The sequence below is a fragment of the Podarcis vaucheri genome (genome assembly GCF_965113315.1).
Source record: "Podarcis vaucheri genome assembly, chromosome: 12".
Classification (NCBI taxonomy): domain Eukaryota; kingdom Metazoa; phylum Chordata; class Lepidosauria; order Squamata; family Lacertidae; genus Podarcis; species Podarcis vaucheri.
The window spans coordinates 46,709,151-46,732,454 of NC_138750.1; the positions used below are offsets into that span (position 1 = coordinate 46,709,151).

At 41.0% G+C, this 23,304-nt stretch overlaps 1 protein-coding gene across 3 annotated transcripts in view; it reads right to left on the reverse strand.

Moving 5' to 3' along the window:
• Positions 1-23,304, reverse strand: part of PARD3 (par-3 family cell polarity regulator) — a 551,152-nt gene that overhangs the window by 211,371 nt on the left and 316,477 nt on the right. For all 3 annotated transcript variants that reach the window (XM_082192160.1, XM_082192159.1, XM_082192158.1), the window contains exons 10-12: positions 15,411-15,550; positions 9,029-9,157; positions 4,839-4,877 (exon numbers count right to left, since the gene is read on the reverse strand). In XM_082192160.1, coding sequence (XP_082048286.1) covers positions 4,839-4,877; positions 9,029-9,157; positions 15,411-15,550 — 308 coding nt within the window. The remainder of the gene's footprint in view (positions 1-4,838; positions 4,878-9,028; positions 9,158-15,410; positions 15,551-23,304) is intronic.

The following is a 23,304-nucleotide window of genomic DNA, read 5'->3' on the forward strand; positions in this document are numbered from 1 at the left end:
TCAACGATGTCAGATGACTGACATCTGTCAAAGCTAGCCTAGGGAATAGGGAGAGATAGTTCAAAGGGCTTGCTCCATCCTCTGCACAGAGCTTCCCAAATGCCTCACAACCAGCTGGTCTTAGAGCACACAAGGAAATGTACTAGTTCCAAGAGAGATCACAGCCACTTAGCTCCACTTCTTTCTGCTGTGGCTAAGTCATGATTTGACTTAGCATGACATCCAATCTCATGCTTGTGGTTTGCCTCATTCCAGACAGATCATGAATTATAACCATGGTTTGTTCTTGGTTTACCACCTGTGGTTTGCCTGAGGAAGACAAAGTATGTGCTGAACTGTGCTTTAGTCCCTAGCAGCACAACAGCAGCAGAACCAGGGGATGACCTCTGACCCTGGTCCCAAGTGTCACGCAGTAAGTGTGGATGTTTCTAGGAAAAAGACTATGTATGTAGACTTCTATGCTCACAGGCTTTCCATGTGAGCTGAACCCAAATTGTGAAGGGTTCCAGATAATTTGTAAGAATTTATGAGCAGGTTGATATAACAACAACAACACAACCCCCCAAGCTGTTCACATGGCACATACACACAGAGATCTATACAAGTTTTTTCCAGCTAAATGAAAAGGTCTTGGCCTTAGGTGTTCATTTTGCATTTTTAATAACCTATTTTCAGTTGGGCTTGGATTGTTTTTAATTTTTTAACTGTTTTATGGTATGTCTATATATTGCCTTGAGACATACAGGATTTCCTTTACAGACATCCATGCCCAATGGATGGGTGTCAGGGACAAGACTAAGTTGTCACTTGACCTTGAGGACAAGCATGGCTCCTACAGCCCCTTTCTACATGAGATCTCTTTTCACCTGATTCATGCATGAAAGGGACTTTCGTTTTTAAAAAAACCTTCATGCAGATTGAAGTGTTATTCTCCTTGCATTTATTTTATTCAAACACGTTTCCAAGGAGCCATTTAGACTCTATCAAGGAAATCAAGCAAGGTGGGCAAATGCACTCTTAAGTCCCCACAGGTGACGCTAACACAAAGAGCGCTGTCAGATTTGGGATAAGGGAGGAAAAACAGGGAAGAAAAAATAACTCAAAATGCACAATGCTAGCCTAGCGCTACTGACTTTTGAGAAGAAAGGGCAAAGGTTAATTGGCAGATGTTTCTCATATCATAATTAACAATTTATTTCTATGCACTGTAACAAGATTAAGATAATTATCCTCAGAAACAGAAATGTAATGACAAATTACTGGTTTTCATATTGCAGTCAATCTCTTTCATATCAAAATAATCACCATGCTTAGCAGAAGGTGCATCTGCTCAGTTTTGGATAGGAGTATATAATAGAGATTTTGAACTGCCATATGGGAATCCATGAAGCCAACTCAACATGAGAGCAGGAAGTTGCTGGCTACACTTTTCTAGTATACTTTGGTAGCCAATAGAATCCCAGCTGGGACACCACAGAATGCATTCATCAAGAGAGTAACTTATTGTACTGTACTTTCTTAATTAGGGATGGACGAATAAAATATTTTCACATGGCAGGTGACATATATCGATACACTGTTCTCCTTGATGCCAAAAGCTCCCTATATTTATTTTTTTTTCATTTACAGTTTTCAGGCACATAGGTCTGGGTAATGGCAAGGTCCAGCTTCCTACAGCTTGGGAGGTAGCAGGTGCCTAGAGTACCTAAGGATGGGATAGGCAGGTAACCAGTCAGCCAGCCAAAGTCGAGAGAGATCAGCGGCATTTCTCACTTTTGAGTTGGCCAGATGTAATAGGCCAGCCATATAAATGCAAAAGCCTAAGACAAACTCTCTGGGGTCATCTGAGGTCCAATTCCAGAAGGGTTCTGTTCCATGGTTTTGAAAACTTCCTTTCTTCTATCCCAGAAACCCAGAGTTAAGCAAAGTTAAATAATTAGTGTCAGAGTCAATTATATGCAGTCTTGCTACAGGAGAGAAAAAGAATAGGGTTCACTAAATGAGACAGTGTGTGTGTGTGTGTGTATTTGTGTCTATGTCTCTCTGTGTGTAGAGTGAGCCTTTGCTACTTTTTAAATTACTCAAAGTACTTCATGAAAGCTCCTGCATTTCAGTATTCTCAATCAAGAAGGTATTGTCCAAAATATATCCCATAATGCCTTCAATTTGTGTGTCAAGTAATTGCTATTTTAAGTACTTGGAAAATGCATACTCATCTAATGCAAGAACTTCTGTGAGGAAAAGTATCTAAATCTGACACAATAAGTTAGTTTGGGGGTGGGAAGGCACTAAGATTGCTGGAAAAATTGACTTTGATAGCAATGGCTTTTCTTTCTAACTAGTCATTTTGTAGCCCAAATTAACAGACTTTTTTTTTTTTACTTCAGGCTGCAAATACTTTTGATGTTCTGTGCTTCAAAGTTGGAACTCTCATTTCATTTTTGTATTTCACCCATTCTCCCCACATTATCCTTACTTTTTTTAGTTTTCCCTTCTTCTGCTGTCAACTTTGTGACAGCAGCACTCACTGAACTCACGACTAACAGCACAAGAGAGACCATATGTGTGGTACAATAAAACAGAAAGCTGCAAGAACAGGAAACTGAAGGGTCTGACAACACGAGGCAGGAGAACCAAATGGGGAATGATGCATAACCAAGCAAAGAGGCAGCAGGCTGGAGGGGGGGGGGGAGATAAGGAAGCCAGCATGTGAAATATTACAAAACAAGCTCATGCCATTGAGTTTTTGCTGGAAAAGCTTTGATATGCATTTAAGATTAAGGAACTTGAGGGAGTGGGGATGCTACCACATGCTCTCTCCAGTCAGCATTCCTAGGCTAGCATTCCTAGCACCTATCCAAAGCTCCATATTCAATTTACGGCAATTTTAGAGAATATTTTTTTTCACTACTGGCCAGGCTGCTAGCATTTGACACCTCTGCAAATCATGGAACACAGCCATCACTTCCCTGTCACATAATGACAAGAGTTCAGGTATGACACTTGATCTCTAAAAAACTTTAAAGAAGCCCCGATTGTAAATGCAGAATAACCAAGACCACCACAAAGAGGACCCCTGGTATATTTGCATCATGTAACATGGGATTTGAATTGACAATCTTGAGCACACTTATAGAGTTAATACAGCTCTGCTTTTGCTGCACGTTGGGCAAAAGATTGCAGGGCTTGGACTAGATGAACCTCGTGGTCCCTTCCAACTCAACAATTTTATGATTCTGTAAACCATGGGCAAGCTAAGTCAGTTGTGCATGAGCGCCATACTGCTTCATGAAGCTTGAGCTCTCCCAATTTTATCTTCCCTTTCTCCAGCAAACCACGAAGCAGCTGGCTTAGCATTTGGTGTGAGTCAGAGCTCGTGATTTCTTCTGTTCCAAACAAACCACATTCTTTAGCCAAGGTTTCTTCTTGGATTCCTGTTCATGATTTGTTTGGGGGAAACCAACCAAGAAAGCTGGTGCACATGTAACAGTAAGTCAGCCACATTGTGGTTTGTTTCCCTGCTGGAGGGAGGAGCAAAATGGGAGCATTGGTGCAAAATGCTTAATTTGCTTTTTTGTGCTTTATAGCTTAGCCATCAAAGATAACTTTGCTCCTTTGGCCAACCCCACTATTGGGGTGTCATGAATGGGCAGACTGTTAGTGATCTGATTTATTGTAAGTAGTTTTAACGTATTATTACTGCATTTTTATTATTTTATTGTGGGCAGGGGGAGATGCTTGCAAGGTAAGATGTCTCAGGTGCCAAAGTAACTTAGCCAGCCTTGAGTACTAAGCATCTTGACTTGAGGGGAGGAAGGTAGGCTTGCTGTTTGCTTCTCCATCTCAGTCAGTGAAATCTACTGGACAGTTCCAATCTCTTCTAAATGACCACTCCTACTTCTACACCACCTGCTTCTTTTACTTTCCTAGGAGCCTCTTCCAAGAAACCAGCAAACAATCATATTTATTGTTTTCCTTAAAACCACTGTCAAAGCTTGTACACAAGAGACATTACGCGAAGATGCTTTGGGGCACTGCTTTGAAACGTCTATAGACAACATTAATGAAGCCCCAAATCACCAATATGAAAAGGAAAACAGTGAAGCAGATAAATCCTAGAAACCTCAACTAACCATATGCTCCATTGCAATTTTCAGTTAAAGCAATTCTCTCATCCCCTTTTTTTCATATCCATTATTCTTACTGAGGTGAAGACATTATGAAAGATGTTATGAAAAGTAAACAGGACTGCATTGCAATGTACTGATTCATATGATGATTCATTTTTAAAAGCAAAAGAAAACACAACCCAGAAACACCCTGTGCTTTAATTGTTCCTGTAATATACATCTGAATATTCTTCATCAGAAGCAGCTAGCTTTGCTACAGCTAGCTTGTAAATAAATCTGATATTCTTTCTTCAACTACACTGGAGTTACTTTAAAAACTGGTTACAAAACATAAGAATGACAGCTTGTGAGGGGGAATGTTAGATTGCAATTCAGACCTCTCTGTTTTTATTTCAGCCTTAAACTATCTCAGTTTCTAGGAACCAGATACCTTATTTTGTATCCAAACAAGAACTGTCTGCATGCATATGTGCCCCATATAGAGGCGCAAATGATCGTGAAGCACATGGGAAGTAAGTGCTAGACATAAAGTGAAATGCAATTTAAGGCTGGAGAGAGCCACCTACAGCCTATACAGTGAACAGAATTGTCTGTTTTTTAAAAAACACCCTCTTTTTTATTTTGACGGACGGGCCCAAGTTTGCTAATTATAAATAAATAAATAAATCATTGCAACCTTCCATGACACGTGAAAGACAAAACTCTTACCGTTTCCTTTGGAATTTGTGACTGGCTTTGTTCAGTACTCTAGAAGAAGCGGGAACAAAAATTAAAATAAGAATAAGGGTAGAAAAGACATTTGCCAACGATTAAGAAGAGGACTATCAAGGGGTTTAGTTCTCAAATGGAGCATAGGATAGGAGATCAGAGCTACACAAAAAACACTGTGAAAAGTCCCAAATGCCCACAGGTGACACTTTATATGCCAATTCTGAGAGGCTGGGACAAATGCCTCCTTGTGCTTCTGACTGGCAGGATGCACCTGTGACAACGTTCAAAACACTCTGTGCTAACCTATGTTATTCTCTTTCGGTTGATATAATGTGTCCTTAATAGAGGGTCCCACCCTTACACAGCATAATATGCCAAGACCAGGGACTTTGCAAGCCAGACCTAGTTCTCGATTCCATTACAGCGCTCCATTCAAAGAGGAAACTACTTGCTTGTATTCCACCTCACTTACTCATCTCACTCAGCCTCCATTATTTTAGGCAAAAGGTCCCTGACCAGGTACAGTGGCTTGGCAACTAATCCATTATACTACTGACCTGTGTGCTGATTTAACAGTTTACCTGCTTTCAAGCCTGCTCAGTTCGTCTTTTGCTTCCCCCCTTCCTGCCTAGCCCACCTGGACTTTCATGGCCTCTTTTTGGCACACATGGTTGTATCCAAAGCTAGTCTTACTCAAAATAGAACCATTGAAGTTAATGGGCATGGACAACTTAGGTTCACTAATTTCAATAGGACTACCCTTCCAGAAAACTCCATTCCATAAAAACTCAATGGTTCACAATAACTATGCTTGGCATTGGAACATCTTATTGGTGGCAATGTAAAAAGCTTGGATAATAATACATAATGATTTGAAGAAAATGCTTAAAATAATCTTTGTCCAGAAAAACAGAAGCCTGACATTGGGCTTAAAGGACTGAATGTTTTTAAAGAGCAGTATCTGGTAGCAGTTGCTCAGCCACAATCATCCCAGAATATGAAAATGAAGAAGTTCCCGCCAAAGAAGATAAAGACGATCGGAATGGAAGATATTATGGATGTGCATGAACAAATGTAAAACAAAAGAACCAAGAAGGGGAGTGGAGAGAAGTCAAGGGATTTTGGAAATCCCATATATGGGAGTTGTTATGTGATGGGGTTTTGTTATTGTAAAAATTACCGGTAATAAAATAGTATTAAAAAAGAGAATACAACTCAGGAGAATTTACAGCATGAAAATAATGTATTTCCTTAAACATTTTATCCCTTATGTGCACACACAGAATGATGCATTTTACAGTTCCTGCCCATCAAGCCATGTTAATGTGCTTCAGAGCCATTAGGCAAACACAACTCTCCTTTGAGGGGCAATTTTAATTAATCTCCTGCACACAGACAAAGGCAACCAAAACTCATCTACAGGGAATAACTTGTTAAAGCCAACTGTGGTTGACAAAAGACAGAGAACTGAGCCAAGAACTCCCTAATCCCTAAAATCAAGAGGAGAACAAAGCAAAAAAGAAGAAAGGGGGGGGAGATTTTGTTGGTGCCGCAAGAAACATATAATGGAACTTGCTTGCAATCTCCCAAATTCTTGATCAGAAGCAAAATAGTGCTGTTTTCACATGAACTCCTTAACCATATTGGCCACTTGGGTCTAAATGAATCCAGCTACAAGTTGGCAAAATGATGATGGGGAGAGGGAAACTTTGAGTCAACCGCAGCAAATAAGAACTGACGTCCTGGAAGAGTGTTTCCATTTATTAGTGTAAACCACTCTACAATTGTTTTCATATCAAGCCTGCCATTTAGGTCTAGACTTTACGAGGTGACTGTATCCTAAGTGTGCACGAGATCTTTCCAGCATAATTTGACAATATAGAGATCCACATTATGCTATTTTGCAAGTTGAGTGAGAGACCATGTCTGATCGCCTGTGATCAGAGATCTGCACTGGTTGTCACTTTGTTACTGGGGCAAGTGAAACGTGCTACTATTAGTGTCACAAATCCCATAGAAGTGTCATGGAGGGGATGGTCGGATCCTGACGAAGAATGCAATTGGCAGAGGGGTGTTCTGCCCTATGACATCTGACAGTCCAAGGCAGATACCTCCTGCTGTGGAGTTGTCCCCTGGTGTCTCCTTATGTCAGTGAGGAGCTGCATCCAAAGGAGAAGGCAAGTGAAAATAAATCAGATGCTGAGCTGGCACTGATGCCACCTCTGCCTCCAAAGGACATGGGGATGTCAGCATGAAGAAAGTTTGTGGGACCACTCACTTAATGAGTGCCTGTTTGCTGTGTCTGCCTTGTCCTTCCTGCAGTGAGGACCAGGACAAGTAGTATATAAATCCCTTAATAGCTTGGGGCCAGTTTACTTGAGGGCTCAGTTTACTGGAATTCACCCAGGACCTGCTCAGGAGAGAGCAGGCTCTTGTTCACTTGAAATTATTTACACAGACACTGCATGGCCATGTCAAGGGTGTTGATGCTGCATCCAGCGTTGCAGACTGAGTAGGCAGTTGAACTAGTTGGCCCCCAAGTTCCCTCCCAATTCTAGATTAACAACCCATTTACGAGTTTTCACCTGTTCCAGAAGAAGCAGGATGTTTTCGCACTGTAGCATATCTTTGAGAGTAAACACACTCCTGTGGCTTCAGTATCTATCCCACATGCAAGTACAAAAGGCCATGCCTCCTCTAAATATTTCATTCACACTAAGGATTTGTCCATTCCTACCATCTCCCCCCCCTCCAAAGTAGAATAAACCCTGCTCTACCATCCCCTATGCTGAAATGCAGACTTCATCATGCTCTCTGAACACAGATATTTTTCCATGTACCCACAATCACTCCTATCTTTCCACAAGTCCCAACATCATGACTCATTAACCCTTTTGAATTATTTGGTAGTGATGGTAGTTGGTGGCAGGGAAGTTTCACTGAAGTTTGTCAAGTGAGAGGAGTGCTGGGAAATATAACATAGAATCTAATTGGCGATCTTAGACTCACAAGAGGGCTTTTGAGCGTGCTGGGGTCTGCAGGGGGAAGGTAAATCAGAAACAATCCACCCCTTCTCTTCAATTATCAGACGTTCCTGCTGGGTCAAAAGTCCAGTTGTGAATGCCAGGGCACCAACTGGTCTCCATCCATAGATTTCTTGGGTACCTATGTCCTTAGCATGAATACTAGTGGCATGGAAAGTTGCATTTCCTAAGTTCCCTATCACCTAGGACACTCCTTTTGCAGCATTCAATATACCAAAGAGAGATAGAGACCTATGTTCTTATATTCAGAAGAACTTAAAGGGGGGATAGAGGGAGAAAGATTATTATAGGATGGAGGAGTTTGAATTCTTAGAAAGAAAAATGAATTTTAGTCGCATCGTTGCTTGAAGTCTTGAGTAAAGACAACTGGGATAGGAATGTAGGACGCTGCCTTATACCAAGTCAGACCAATTGTCTATCCTGTCTGGAAGTGACTCTCCTTAATTTCAGGCAGGCTTTTCTCCCAGTCTGGAGATATTGAAATACTGAACAATGATTTGGTCCAAAATAAGGCAGCTTTATACAATTAACATTTGCTACACCCACAAAGGCAATTATTGTGGAAACATTTGTGCACAGCCTATATACTATGATAATTTTCTTTAAGATACATTGTACAACAGGGATTCCCCGAATTGCCTTGCTAAATTAATAACTGTGGGGTGTCTTTCCCATGTAGCTATAATATTAGAAACAACCACATTTTTGCCCTTACAGATTCTTCATTTCCAAATCATAGCATTCATACATCCTGTTCTAGATTAATTGTAAATGCTCTGAGACAGGGGGGAAATGTTCATGTAGTGTGACAAACAGCAAGCTTTCCAACAGGGACACAAAAGTGCAAAAGACAGGGAATAATCAGTTGTCTGTAGGCACTCAAGCAAAGTACATGCAACAGTTTATAATCTGCATTTGCTGTCACCCATGATTTGAAAACATTAGTTCCCATATTAATGTGGAAATCCAATTTGGAGACCACTGCTAAAAGGAAATGTCCATGTGAAATGTAGTAGAAGTTTATTTTCCTGTGCTCCACTTCAAGCTGCACATGTTTGACAGCAGGCCTTCACATTATTTGCTCATATTCACCTAATGTGCTTAGCCACTTTAAAAAAATAAAAATAAAAATAAAATACGCACCAGTTCTCTTGGATGGAATGCTTCTTCCTGGCGGAAAATGATAAGGCTTACACTCCCTCCCATCCTGGTGCTTCTCAGCAGGGAAACAACTTCTTCTTGGGTTTTTCCTGTTAAATCAACTCCATTTACCTGCAATGGGTGGGGGAAAGATTTTGAATTACCCTGTGTGCAACAGGTGAAGATTGTTGTGATAAACCAGAGCAGCACAGTGTCCTGGTTCACCTACAATGCTAAACTGTGTTTCAGATACCTTCAGAAGTCTGCATGCACACGAAAGCTCATACCAGTAACAAACTTAGTTGGTCTCTAAGGTGCTACTGGAAGGAATTTTTTTATTTTGTTTCGACTACGGCAGACCAACACAGCTACCTACCTGTAACTAGATGTCAATGTTCCCAATAATGTGTATGGGTCTGCGTTATCTTGTATCTTATTACACTAATAAATTTTAAAACACTCAATTTTTCCACAAAAGGTTATCCAATTTTCTAGGTGAAAAGAAACACACACACACACACACACACACACACATGTTCTCAAGGCTTGGCCGCTCTCCCGGGTGCTTTTAACTCTTCGGTGACCTAACAAACAAGATCTAAGTTACAGTTTTGCTGTAACTATGATTCCTCAACTATGGTTTATGTTAACCATAGTTTAGTCCTTTGCACAAACCAGGACACCGTAAGCTAGAACTAGGTGACATATTTTGTCTTAGGGAAAAGTCATGCCTGTGTTTGGGGCTGAAATTTGGAGAAAGCCCATTGGCTTCTCCAGCTGCACACAACACAGGAAAAAAAACTGCAGGATTATTCCTGAGCAGCAAATACAGATACAGAGAACAGCATTGTGGCAACTCCAGCTCTGCTTTTTAATTCAGCTCCTCTCCCCATTCTTCTCTCTCTCTCTCTCACTCTCTGGGGGCAGTGTGAACAGCCATTGTGTTCCCCTATCAACAAGAGCAATTAGGGGAGAGTGGCAGTGCCATGGACCTGGCCTCCAAGCACCAGTGTTGCTGCCACATGCCAGGGCAGTGTATTGTTGAAGTTGGGCAGATGCTGGCACGTTAGCAGAACCAATCAAGCACTGCTGCCCAGTGGCGTAGCGTGGGTTGTCAGCACCCGGGGCAAGGCAAGTAATTTGCGCCCCCTAACCCGTGGATTTGCACCCCCTAACCCGTGGATTTGCACCCCCTAACCCTAACCCCCAGATGTTGCGCCCAGTGCGGCCGGCCCCCCCTGCACCCCCCACGCTATGCCACTGCTGCTGCCGGTGTGACCACATTGCTCTATCCTCACTGCTCTTTCGCCCCAGTATATGGCAAGAAGGCAGTGCTGGTCCACTGTGGTGCCCTTCCCTGCCAGCCATTTCTGCCTTCTGCCATAGTTTGGGGCTGAAACTGTGATGCACTCAGAAGCTGCTATACTGGTAAACAGCCTGAAAGGCACTTACATAGGTAAACACTGGGAGCTACGTTCAGAAGCAGCACAAATGACTTATGTGCCGAGCAATTCAGTGGTTTGTTCATGGCATTTAAATAGTAATACAATACACACAAGTCTTAAAAATCAGCATTTTCTTACATATGAGAACACTACTTCTGCACAGGCTCAGGCAATGATGATGCACTTCCAAAGGCAACACAACCACAGAACGTATCTAGATATGATCAGCATGCCTGAATTTGGAAAACAAATTGCAACTCTGCAAATAACATCCCAATACAAGTTGGATGCCAAGATAAGTGTGCTTGCTTGTCTGCAATATATCCAAGCACACCCAGGAGCATGTGAAGCCCTGACAGATAAGTGAAACTGGGATACTGAATTGAAACTGACCAGACATGATAGAAAACATCAGGGAGGCTTTTCGTTTGTAAGGACATAGCAGAGTTAAGAAAGCAAGAGGCTCAGTTAGTAGAAAGGCACAAAATAAATGTGGGTAGAAGTCAGCATAATGAACATACATACATCAGAAAATGCTAAAAGATTCAGCTGATGAAGAAGAGAGGAAGGGGCGGAGCTTGAGATCCACTGACATTTATCTGTGAGAACTCACTGTGGGCAAGTGATATCCCAGGAGACTCGCTGAGGACAAGTAATGTCCCAGAAAAGCAAACATGGTTCTTTGTTGTGGCTGCTGCTGAAAAGTGTAACAGAAAACCCAGAAAATTACAAAGAACCAGTCACCTTGACTTCAGTGCTCAGCAAGCTATTATAACAGCAATCAAAGGAGGCAACAAGAAGCTGTCAGGCTAAGCTTATTTTCACCTTTGGATTGAAAAAAAGGAAGAAACTACTTTAGAAGATAAGTGCTATGCACTGGAAGTAACTATCTTTACTTCAGTAAAAGTGATGGCAATATTCAGCAGTATGGATTTGGAGCCATGTGGATCATCTAGAATCACAGAACTGTAGAGTTGAGGTGGACTTGGATGGCTGTAGAAGAGGATTAGACAAATGCACGGAGGATAAGGCTCTCAGTGGCTACTAACCACAATGGATATGTTCTGCCTCCACTGTTGGAAGCAGTTTGCCTCTGAATACCACTTGATAGTAATCACAAGTGGGGAGTGCACTGCTGACCTCAGATCCTACTCGTAGGTTTCCCATAGGCATCTATTTGGCCCTTGGCAGAACAGAATGGTGGACTAGATGGACCTTTCACCTGCTCTTCTTAGGTGGGGCAAAAGGTAGTAGCACAGCTTAGTTCAATGTAAGACTGAATACTCATTATTCTCCCCCCCCATTTATTTTTTTTATGTTGTTTAGGAAGATTATCTGACATGAGAGATTTTTCAAAGTCTAAACGGCCATACATCAAGGAAACCTAAAATACACAATTTTCAGCCGCTGGGCAGCAGTGTCAGGCTGCATAGCTCCTATGGTTTATTCCAACTCTAAGCTCTCAATATGAAGGCAATGGAGTAGTGAAAGCATCATGAGTTCATAATGTGACAACAGTATTAGAGGACTGCATTAGGAACCGTTGTATTTTCCCTTACAGATCATAAGGCAAAGTGGCAGGCTCTCTGGAGCAGTGCAAAATCTATAGTGAAAATACAGAGAAAAATGTGTAAATGCATTTCCCACTTTTTGCTTAAACATTCTTAAATAGAATAGCGTGGGAGGAGGCTGCCATTTCTTATCCCTCCTTAGAAATTACAAAAGAAATGGAGCATACAGGAGATGCTTGGCCACTAAGAAAAAAGAAGACAGTTTGCATGACATTAGCAGGGTAATTTTATTAACCCTCACAGTCTTTCAGCCCATATTCCTCCTCGGCCTCACTTATCAGGAGCATTTTACATGTTAGACTGCAAACTTTGTTAAGTTAAGTCGTATTCATAATTTTGCATCATTCTGAGAGGAAAGTGAGTAAATAATGGGCATGGCAGTTAAGACTATTTTTTCTACCCAGCATGAGTACCAGCACAAATCAGGATTTAAAAAAACAACAAAACACCTATGAAGGGACAGCGAGTCCTTATGTTTCTTCATGTCTCATGTTTTGTTGCTGCTTGTATATTTAACAGATATATATTTGTAGCACAAACTCTCTATGATAATACTCCCAAAATGGTGTTCCTGTCTTGTCAATCTGTACTGAAGGGAAGAGAAAGGTCAAGATTTAGAGAACTGCAGAGGTGCCTGAAAAAACTGAGTCTGACGTGGTTTCTTCTCAGGTTTTTTTGATAGAAGGCATAACCTTCTTCTTATCCCTGGTCTCTACTAAGTGGACTTCCAGAGATTCCTCAAAGAGTTTGGACCCTGAGCCTGAAGAAAAGTTTCAGAATCATTGGGGGAGCTTTCCATAGTCAACCCCATCTGGCCCAGAGAATCACTAGGGCCCCTTGCCTGGATCCTCCAAGGGAGTGTGCATAGACTCCCTCCTCTTCGCCATCGCCGTGAGGGGAAAGTTAATCATTCTGAGTGCACAGGTGCAATGCAAAATGCAGGAAGGCCTAACACGACTTCACCCACTGTTGCCTTTCTTCAAAACTTCCAATTAATCATCAAGGAATAAGATAGAGACCCAACTCAGCCCAATGAATCAGGAAGTGAGCACAGAGAACATGAAAGCCACTAAACTCCCAGATGCAGGAGTCAGGTCTCAAGCTGTTGGGGCCTCCAGAAGAACTGCTGAGGAGAAATATAAAATGGAACTCCTGCTCTCCAAAACGAGGGGGGAAATGCAATCTCCTGTCCCTGTTGCTTCTGTGACATCCTTAGGTGGTTGTCTGGCATTCAGGCCCAGAACCCAACCACCTACTACATTCTCCCCTTTCCCAGAATGGCAGGGAAGGAGAGAAAATATGATGAAAAACAAAGGGGGGTAATGGAAAACAAAAACTAAAGAGAGGACAACTGAGATTGTACACAAAATCCACTGAAACAAGTACTCAGACAAGTGCTTCTCACAGGGAGAGCCAATTGCCCCTAGCATCTAAAGAGATGGGATGACTCCCCCTGCTCCGGAGAGGGAACAAGAATCTGAAGATCCTGCCTGTGTCCAGCAGGGGGAGTTATCCTTATCAGGAATGTTGCCCCCCTCCATCTGGTAAAAAATGCTTTGGAAAAACGCAACTGTTATATAAATAATTAGCCAAGGTTACTCATATCTGCCTGCCTAGAGAGATAACAAATGGAGTTGAAGAACTTAGTGAAATTTACACCACTTGTGAATTTGCAGTGCAAATTTCATTGAAAGCATTGGTCAGCCTCAGGAAATTTGTGATGAAAACAACAACAACTAGGATCTCACCTCCAGGATCTGAGGAACAGTTCTTTCACAGATCAGTGAGAAAGAAGGTATTCTGAACCAACTAAAGAGCATCCATTCTTACTTCCCTTTCCTCTCATTGCTTCCTCACTCTTCTCCCCTTTCTTTTGCTCCATTTCAGACTGTGATTTCTAATCTACACATTCCAACAGAATTGCCCATATCCTCCTCCTTTGTTTTGACTGTATATTTATCCCCTCAAGACAAAAACTTGGATGTGGTTAAAGCAGAGAACAATTCACTGGGGGAAAGGTAGAAACATTACAATGAATGCTGTAGATATCTGAAGCCAAACAATTACAAAACTCATTAAACTAAAAAATAACCTTGAAAGAGCTCCAAATAGGTTAAATATACACTATTCAAGAAATCCAAACAATTCTAGGTCTTTCCTATAGCAATATCAGATAATAAAAATAGCATTAGGAAAAATGTATTGCAATCTTACATTCCCCCCCTTCCAATTTTATTAGATTTCTATATTTTTACCCTTTGGTGCGGTACTTTGGTACATACTAATTATTATTAGCTACACTCCTTCAGTCAAGAAGTTGTAATAAATTTAACAATTTACTTAAGTTACATACTTTTTATCTACACAGATTTCCCATAAACCTTTTGCTTCCTAAATTTTGGTGTCTATGTACCAGCCTCCTGTACTCTCCCAATCTCATGCTAGTACATATGTATGTTCTCAAAGGACTGACACCAAGCATCCCAACAAAGACAGATCTATGGGCGCAAAGCTTATGAGGTGTTGTAACTATGACATCCCACATAAGGCGAGAGGCTGGGGGGAGCCAGATTTTGGCATTGCACAGGGTGCCACTGAAATTTGAGGTTCCAAGTTCTCCTACTGATCCCAATAACCCTTATATGCATGTCTGATGCTGCACTCATCATTCTTTAATATGGAGCAGGCAGGGACATCTCAAATTTGTGTGACAATATAGAGCAGCCAGCACCAACTTGGGGCCCTCTAAATGCTTTGGCCTTTAACTCCCATCAGCCATAGCCAGCATGGCTATGATAGTTAGGACTGATGGGAGTTGTAGTCCAAAAATCTGATGTTGTGTAGATAGGAAACTGCTCTATGTCAGTATGAATATATTTTTCTGAAAAGGCTGCAATGAATCAGCCTTTAGGGAGGATACCGTTGCAGGTGGCGGGGAGACATTACGTGAGAAAGAATAAGTTACAGAACTGTATAGATTTATATTGGAAGTGCAGCCTTATCCCTTATAACTTATGATACCACACTGTTCATTTTGTTTACCAGAATAGAGCCACAATAAAAAAACTTAAGCACATGAACAAAGCAATAGATTCCATATCCAATTATTCTCTCCCAAGTCAAAACTGAGCCATCCAACAAAATAACAAACTTTCAAGATGAGACTGCTTTTTGCAAAGCAAGTGAAGTTGCTACCTGGAATATGAGTGTTTATTAATATTGTTATTCAGAAAGCACAAAGACCAGAAGACAATGCCCTGGGAAACTGGCAGCGGAGCAGTAGAAAATTCACTGAAATGATATACAAAAGCAGGCAATCTGCTGAAAGGACTAATAGAACTCCCTAACAGCTTTGCAACATTTCATCACCTCAATGAGTCGGTCACCAGCCTTTAATCTTCCATCTTGAATAGCTGCACCTCTTGGTAGAATGTTTTTCACATAAATTGGAGCTGAGCCGCCAATTGGAACATCTCTAGAAGTGATGCTAAATCCTAGGCCTTCTGTACCTGCAAAAATGATTTTAAAATGCTGTAAGTTTCCTAAGTCCATCTGTGAATGATTATATATCTATATCTATACATCTATTCACATCAAACCTCTCTGTGGCTCTCCCCCCTCCCTGCCCAATATTTTTTAACCACTAACAAATACTTAGAAGAAATATTATACCACCGGTACAATTAAATTCACAGTTACTTGCATGCAATGCACATAACACAGAGACTTGCACAAATATGGCGTGAATTTTAATCTGTTTTAGTATTTTAACTTCTTGTAAGTGTTAATGTACAGTCGTACATTGGTTCACGAACAGAATGCATTCCAGGAGTCCGTTCGACTCCCAGAATGGTTCAGAAACCAAGGTGCAGCTTCCGATTGGCTGCAGGGGCGTCTGCAGCCAATCAGAAGCCATGGAAGCTGCGCCGAATGTTCAGCTTCCGAAAATCGTTCAAAAACCGACGACTCACCGAAACGTACGAGTTCCGAGGCGTTCGGCAACCAAGGTATGACTGTGTTGTATTTTTGTGATCTTATGGTTTTATCTTCTTGTAAACCTCTTTGTTTTTTACAATCAAGTGGGATATAGACTTTCAAGCTTTAACTTCAAACACACATAAATGATGTTGTAAAGCTTTATTTTGCCAATCTTAAACCTCCCCATCTTTAAGAAGTGGCTACAATGAAACAGAACAAATTGTAAAATCTCTGCTACTACATTTTACAACTAAAAAGCTTACTGGTTAAGTCCTGTCTTTAAGGAAATTCACACAAAAGCAGATAAAAAATCAACAAGTTAAAACAAATTTTATTCATAGCAGCTAGACTAACAATAATCAAACAAAGGAAAAACTTAGGGGACATTCTAATGAATGAATGGTATTAGAAAATAAGGTCTATTGCTTTAATGGGGAAATTATCTCTGTAACTGAAAGGCAGGAAACCCTAACAAAAACTAAAGATATATTCCAGACGTTCTGGTGACCACTCCAGTAAAACATGCAGCAATTTACAAAAGCCATCCTATTGATCTGATAGCCACACAATTAATACATAAAAACTGATGCCACCCTAAGAAGTGATCTGGATATACCAATCCAGACATAACCATATTCATGTCAACCCTTATCAACAGGCATTAAATTTTATTTTATTTTTAAATCACAGCGTAAGAACATGTTTTTAAATATAAGATAAACACTTAAATACAGCATGATACTATCTGTCAGGACTGGAAAAGGCTTGCTTTACAGCAACTTTTTGCCGAAAACACACCATTAAAGTCGCTAGAAAGCTGCCTTATATTGTCAATCCACTTATTGTCTAGGCACTGAATTGGCAGCCATTCTCCAGGGTCTCAAACAGGGCTGTTTCACAGCCTGACCTGAAGATGCTGGGGTTTAAACCTGTACATGTTTATCAGGGATAGGGAACACACACACACATACACAAATACCCCCAAGCCCAGCCCTTCTGAGCAAGATACCGAAAACTATCTGGATGTAAACAACCCATAAGAGAAACTACAAGGATATTACTGATCTGATTATATTGTTCCATTTTTACTTGAAATTACTTTCTCATCTCAGCAGTTCCCAAGGTATTTTATAAATAGTATTAAAACCTCTTCTGCCTCTTGGAGCAGAAGAATTTTTTTTGCATGTTTGAAATTCATAGTGTTGATAGATTTTGTGCTATTCCAGAGGCAGGAGAGGTTTTCAAACTATTTATGAAATACCTTGGGAGCTGCTGAGATGAAGTAAGTTTAAGTCCAGGGGCCTTACAATAATTTCAGAATAATATCCTAGTAGTTCTCCTGGAAGCTTCCTAGTACATCTCCTGTGCAAGGATGGAAAACATGTGGCCTTCCAGATGTTTGGGAGTACAACTCCCGTCAAGTCCAATGGTCCGTGATGATGGGAGTTTAGCCCTACAACATTTGAAGGGCTGTATCTTCCCCATTGATGGCCTATGGGTTTACTGACATTCATATAAAGAGATAGCATGCAAACACCATAATCACTATACTAGGAAATAGGTTTCAAATGACATAAAAGTAAGGCTTCTGTGGATCCTGTTATGTATAATAACCAAACAAACTGACAAGGTATGCCACTCTAAGTTGCCTGGATGAAGAGTTCCCCAGAAAAGAGCCAGTATGGAATAGTGGTTAGAGCAAAGCTTTCTAAACTGTGTGTTGTGACACATTAGTGTATCGGCTGCATTGTGTAGATATGCTGCACAAACACTCCCCATGCTCCTCCTGAGGCTAGAAAGGGGTTAGTTTAAACTCTGGTTTGCTAGTAAAACTGAACTACTGTGTTGTGAAATGTCTAAAAAGTGTGTCACCAACATGAAAAGCTTGGAAAGCTCTGGGTGTTGGGGGAGGCACAGGTTAAAATTCCTGCCCAGGCATGAAGTTCACTGGGTGACCTTGGATCAGTTATCATGCTCTCCCAGCCCAACCTACATCTCAGGGTTATTATTGTGAGGATAAAATGAGAAAGGAGGAAAACTCTTATTCTACACTAATATTACATTGACAGCAGTGTTGGAGGAGGGGAGTGAGGAGGATGTGCACATCAAGTTGATGGACAGATTGAATAAATATGAGCATACCAAACATAAGGGGCTATTTCCAAATACCTGGGTCCATAATACTTGCTTTCAGAATAATTCCCGTGAAGCCATATGTATGTACTTCTTGGAAAAGAGAGTGAGCAACTAGATTTCTGTCCAATCCTGTGTCAGTATGGGGGAAGAATTATAGCTTACAAAACCAGCACATCAGTTATAAGGCAGAAACCTTCTCACCAGCCAGCTAATTTTCTATGTGTGTGGGGGGAGGGGAGATGCTTTGGGGTTTGTTTCTTGTGTTTTTAGTGCAGGGAAATATTCAGATATGCACCCTCCCTGCCAACCCACAAGGTGGTAAAGTCTTAGGAGAACTATGCCAGATGATGTTTCAAATCAGAACTGGATATTATTTATCTTCTGATAATACTGATGTGGCTGCTGGGTAAACTGCTACATGTACTAAGATAGGCACACCGTTTATACATTTTGCTAATTATTTGAACTTGTTTAAAAAATCATAAATATCATAGTTCCAGCGCATGGTCTAAGGACACAGGATGCAACCACCTTGCTCCAACTCCTAGATGGGAGGCCACCAGGAAACCCTATACATGCTGTCGTGAGTTCAATCATGGGGGAAAGCTGGGGCATAAATTAACTAAATAAATTGAGCTGGCACGAACAAAAAATAAAATATAAAAAAATAGTAAGTTTAGGCCAGACTGCTAATGCTGTTCAGATGCCAATCAGCTTTGAAAAATGGGTGCTCACTCAAAGATCCCCCTCCTCTTCACTTGAAAAACCACTGTGCTAATACCAGAAAGGAACTTTGCACAGTCTCCATCCATTAACTGATTATTATCACAGAGTGTTTTCATGTGGGGCAAGCTGGAGTCCCTCCAAGTCCCCATCTTCTTTTGACTTAAGTGCTTGCAGCCAATAAAAAGTGACATGTTGTTGCAATTAGTGTTATTCGCAGTCTTGTGTCTAATTAATTTTTGCTCCTGCTTTGTGTGCTAGGGCTTCCAAAAGCAGAGAGTACTGGCTGCTAACATGGCGAGACTAGTGTATTGATTGCTTAACACTCTGCAATTCCCTGACCATTTACACCCTCCCTCCTTCCGTTTTCCTGGTATTTACTATTTGTTAAGAACATAACAATTTGTTATGGGTAGGTAGTAGACAGCCTGGATTTTCCTCATGAAACTTTTCAGCAGGTTTCCACTTCGGTTTCTGTTGATGAAAACTATATTTACTCACCCACCCCATACACAAGACAGACAGAGAGAGGTGGGGGTCGTCATGGAGTAAACAGCTTATTTTGGGCAGAGTGAAACTGATTATTTCATTCTAAAGGCTTTCTAGATACAAGTGAAACCGAATAATAAGGCTGGTTAGAACATTTTTGAAAATCCAGTTCTACTTCCTCAAATCAAAATACTAACTGTATGAAAGCACTCTTTAAAAAACAACACTGTGTAGTCTTCAAACAGTCTTCAAATGGCACTGGAGAATCCATGCTTGGCATCTATAGAAAGAACCTAAGTAAAGTTAAAGTGGCTAATCCTTCCCTCTGTCCCTGATGATCCTACTACCTGGAGTTAACACTAGATCATCCCTTGCCCCAACTGGTTCCAGATGGGAGTCTATTTAACTTTGCCTCTGAATACCAAGGAAGACCTTATCTGAAGAGTCTTACTTTTCTGCTCTGTTTCTGGATCCCTAACACAAACCCATAACACGAAACGATGGGAGCAAAACTGAATATTGGGAGCCACGTATTAGAGAGACTTTAAAACTAGGTCCACTCAATGGTACATAACTACAACATTTCTCTTTGGCACTGCTTGGATCAGAAGAGTAAAATGCCATTGGAACTGAGGTCAATTCCCCACCACCACCCAGGATATACTAACATTTTTCTTATCAATTGGGATTCTCAGAATTCTAACAGTAGTATGCAGGCAGTAAAAATGAGCAGTGTGTGTTTGTTGTCCATTATGCAAGTTCACCATTCTCAGCTTTTAGTGGAATGTATAGAAAAAGCAAGGATCATCATCTTTAGATTTTTCATCCGCCAACCAGAAAGCTTTTAGTGTATAAAAAGTGTACCACATTTTGTAAAGGCGTGACGGATGTAGGAATGCCACATAAAAATAGAGCAATGACAATGAGGATAGGTTGATGATTATGGACCCATTTGTATCCCTGCCTTTTTCTCTCCAGCGAGGTGCCATTTTGCTCTGATTTAGTGAATTGTTCGTCAAACACAACTACTATTTGTCTGGTGTGCTTCATTAGGAATCCATTATACTGTCCCCTAAAAAAAACACACAACTATTTGGAAGGGAGAGAAACTAAGCACTGTACTGTCGCATAGATCAAGAATATTTTTAAATTATACCCTTTTTGAAAGGATTAAGATTTGATTTTAAGATCCTTTTATATTGGAGATCCACACCTCTAGAATTCTGCATACACAATCACAGTAATTGTGTGCTGAAATGACCAGTTAGAAACCTGAACTGGTCATCGGAGAAAGAAATTACTGCAGCTGCATGCACAATCAATGTAATTACACAAAGTATTCAGAATGCCTGCTTGCTGTAAAATTGAGAGAATTTGGGCCATCTTGCATAATCCACAGCAAAGGACGTGTCCTCTAGGCCCAGAAACTACTTATCCACATGCCTTCTGTTCTTTTATCAGTTTACTCAAAAGAAAAATTAGCCAGCCCACGTTTCAACTCTGTAGCATTGTTGCTCCAACCTTGCACCGCCATTCACAAAATTTCAGCATTGCAGAGGTCATATGTATTAAGGTGAAGGATGAATAGCTCCATGGGATCATGACAGGAGAGGTTAGTTTCTGAAGTTCTGTTGTATATCAGGCTGAGAATGGATGGAAACAATTCAACTGGCTGTTGGGTACAGCTGGAACAAAACAATGTTTCCAGTCTCCAGACCATGGTTAACAGATGGAGAACATAATATGGTTTTAACACTTCTGTCTTGTGAATTGACGGCTCTCTTCCATGCTTTCCTTTAACAACTGAACGTCACTGTTGATGCTATCATTGCTGATAATAGCCAAGGAGTGTAAAACCCACTTCAAGCCTTTCAGGCCCAGCCCTACCATTAGACAGAGCTACTCAGGGCAGCTGATTCTGGGTGCTATGAAAGGAAAAACGCAAATGATAAATGATTCACTTTGCTATTATTGTATTTATACTGCCAGGAAGTGTAAGGAGGTTTTTTTCTGCCTCTGGTGCCAAAATAACTTGGTTGGCCTTGAGTACTAAGTAAGCAAAGCAACAAAGGGATATATATATATATATATATATATATATATATATATATATATATATATATACGAAAGCAAATATATATATATATATATGCTTTCGTAGATTTTCACGGGTACAGGAATGCAGGTTTTGGTGTCTTCGGGTGTCTTCCCGTGTAAGAGTCGGGGTGTCTGTGCGACGTTTCGACGAGGTCTCACTCGTCATCTTCAGGCTGGTGCTTTCGGCTTCTTGTTACTGGAACAGAGCAGAGTCTGGTGTTTGAGTTCCTATAAATACTGTTGAGGGGTGTGGTGTATAGCCCTCCTTCCTTATATCAAGGGCACTACAGACAAAATCAGCAAAATCCTCCATAAACACAATATCAAAACAGTCTTCTGCACCAACCAAAAAATAGCCAATATCCTCAGAAACCCAAAAGACAAAATCCAGCTGGAAAACCAAGGGGTCTATGAAATACCCTGCAAAGTCTGCCCAGCCACGTACATTGGACAAACAAACAGACGAATAAATGCACGTATCGCAGAACACAAGAATGCCGTCAAAAAAGAAGAAAAAACTTCCTCTTTTTTCCAACACATGAAAGAAACAGGACACGAAATTAATTTTGCAGATTCCAAATTGCTCTTTAACATGGAACATCACCACAAGAGAATAATCATGGAAGCCATCGAGATAGAGAAACACCCTCACAACATGAACAAGCGTGACGACACGTCCCGCCTGCCAGACATCTGGAAATTAGCCCTCCCCACAAAAACCAACACCAGAACCATAGACACACAGAACGCCGTCACCAATCAACCACACCAGACCCAAACCCAGACCCTCTCCACAGACATATTACAGACTCCATCCAGTAGCCAAACTATAGTGGCACCTCCGGATGCTGCACCCCCCTGCAATCCCTACACAGATCTGGCTGGCACAAGGCACAAAACCACAGCTCGCCCCTATACACGAAGCCAAGCCAGAGCACAACTAAATGCAGCACAGCCATCTTCTCAGAAAAACTCTTCACAAGCTCAAGAGGTCAAGACACGAAAGCTTTAGCAACTAATCTACACTTAATGACCCACCCAGTGGTATTCAGAATATCACTCATGAAATCACCCAAGATATCCCTCAAGTAATTAAGGAACAAAAGAAGAAAAGGCACACTAATCTAGGAACTTCCTCTCTGCCCAGAACGTTGGAGGCTATACACCACACCCCTCAACAGTATTTATAGGAACTCAAACACCAGACTCTGCTCTGTTCCAGTAACAAGAAGCCGAAAGCACCAGCCTGAAGATGACGAGTGAGACCTCGTCGAAACGTCGCACAGACACCCCGACTCTTACACGGGAAGACACCCGAAGACACCAAAACCTGCATATATATATATACACACACACACACACACACACACACACACTAAAACAGGAAATGTTACCATTTGCTATTGTTTGTACATAATCAAATAAATAAATAAATAAATAGTAAAATGCTTAAAATACAAAAGAGTCGGAGCACACTGTTGGCAAAATAATGTTATTATTGCAAGGCAGAGAAAAATAAATCTAATCACCAATAAACATTGTAAATAAAAATTCCAACTGCCAGGAACATTTCAACCCTTCAGTATTCTTCAGCAGCATGTAACCGTAAATTAGTGGATTAGCTGCTCCAGAGAAAAATAATAATCCAGGATTGTCTAAATCAGGAATCATGTTTTGAATTTTAAAATGTTACATTTCCTTTACTCTATAGGCTGGTTCACATGTCAAATTAAACCACAGTCAAAATAAACCAGTGCACACTGCTGAAATCACAAAAACATCGCTTCTCCCCTGCTGTTCCCATAAGGCCAGGAAACCAGCCATGGTCTGGCCTATCATA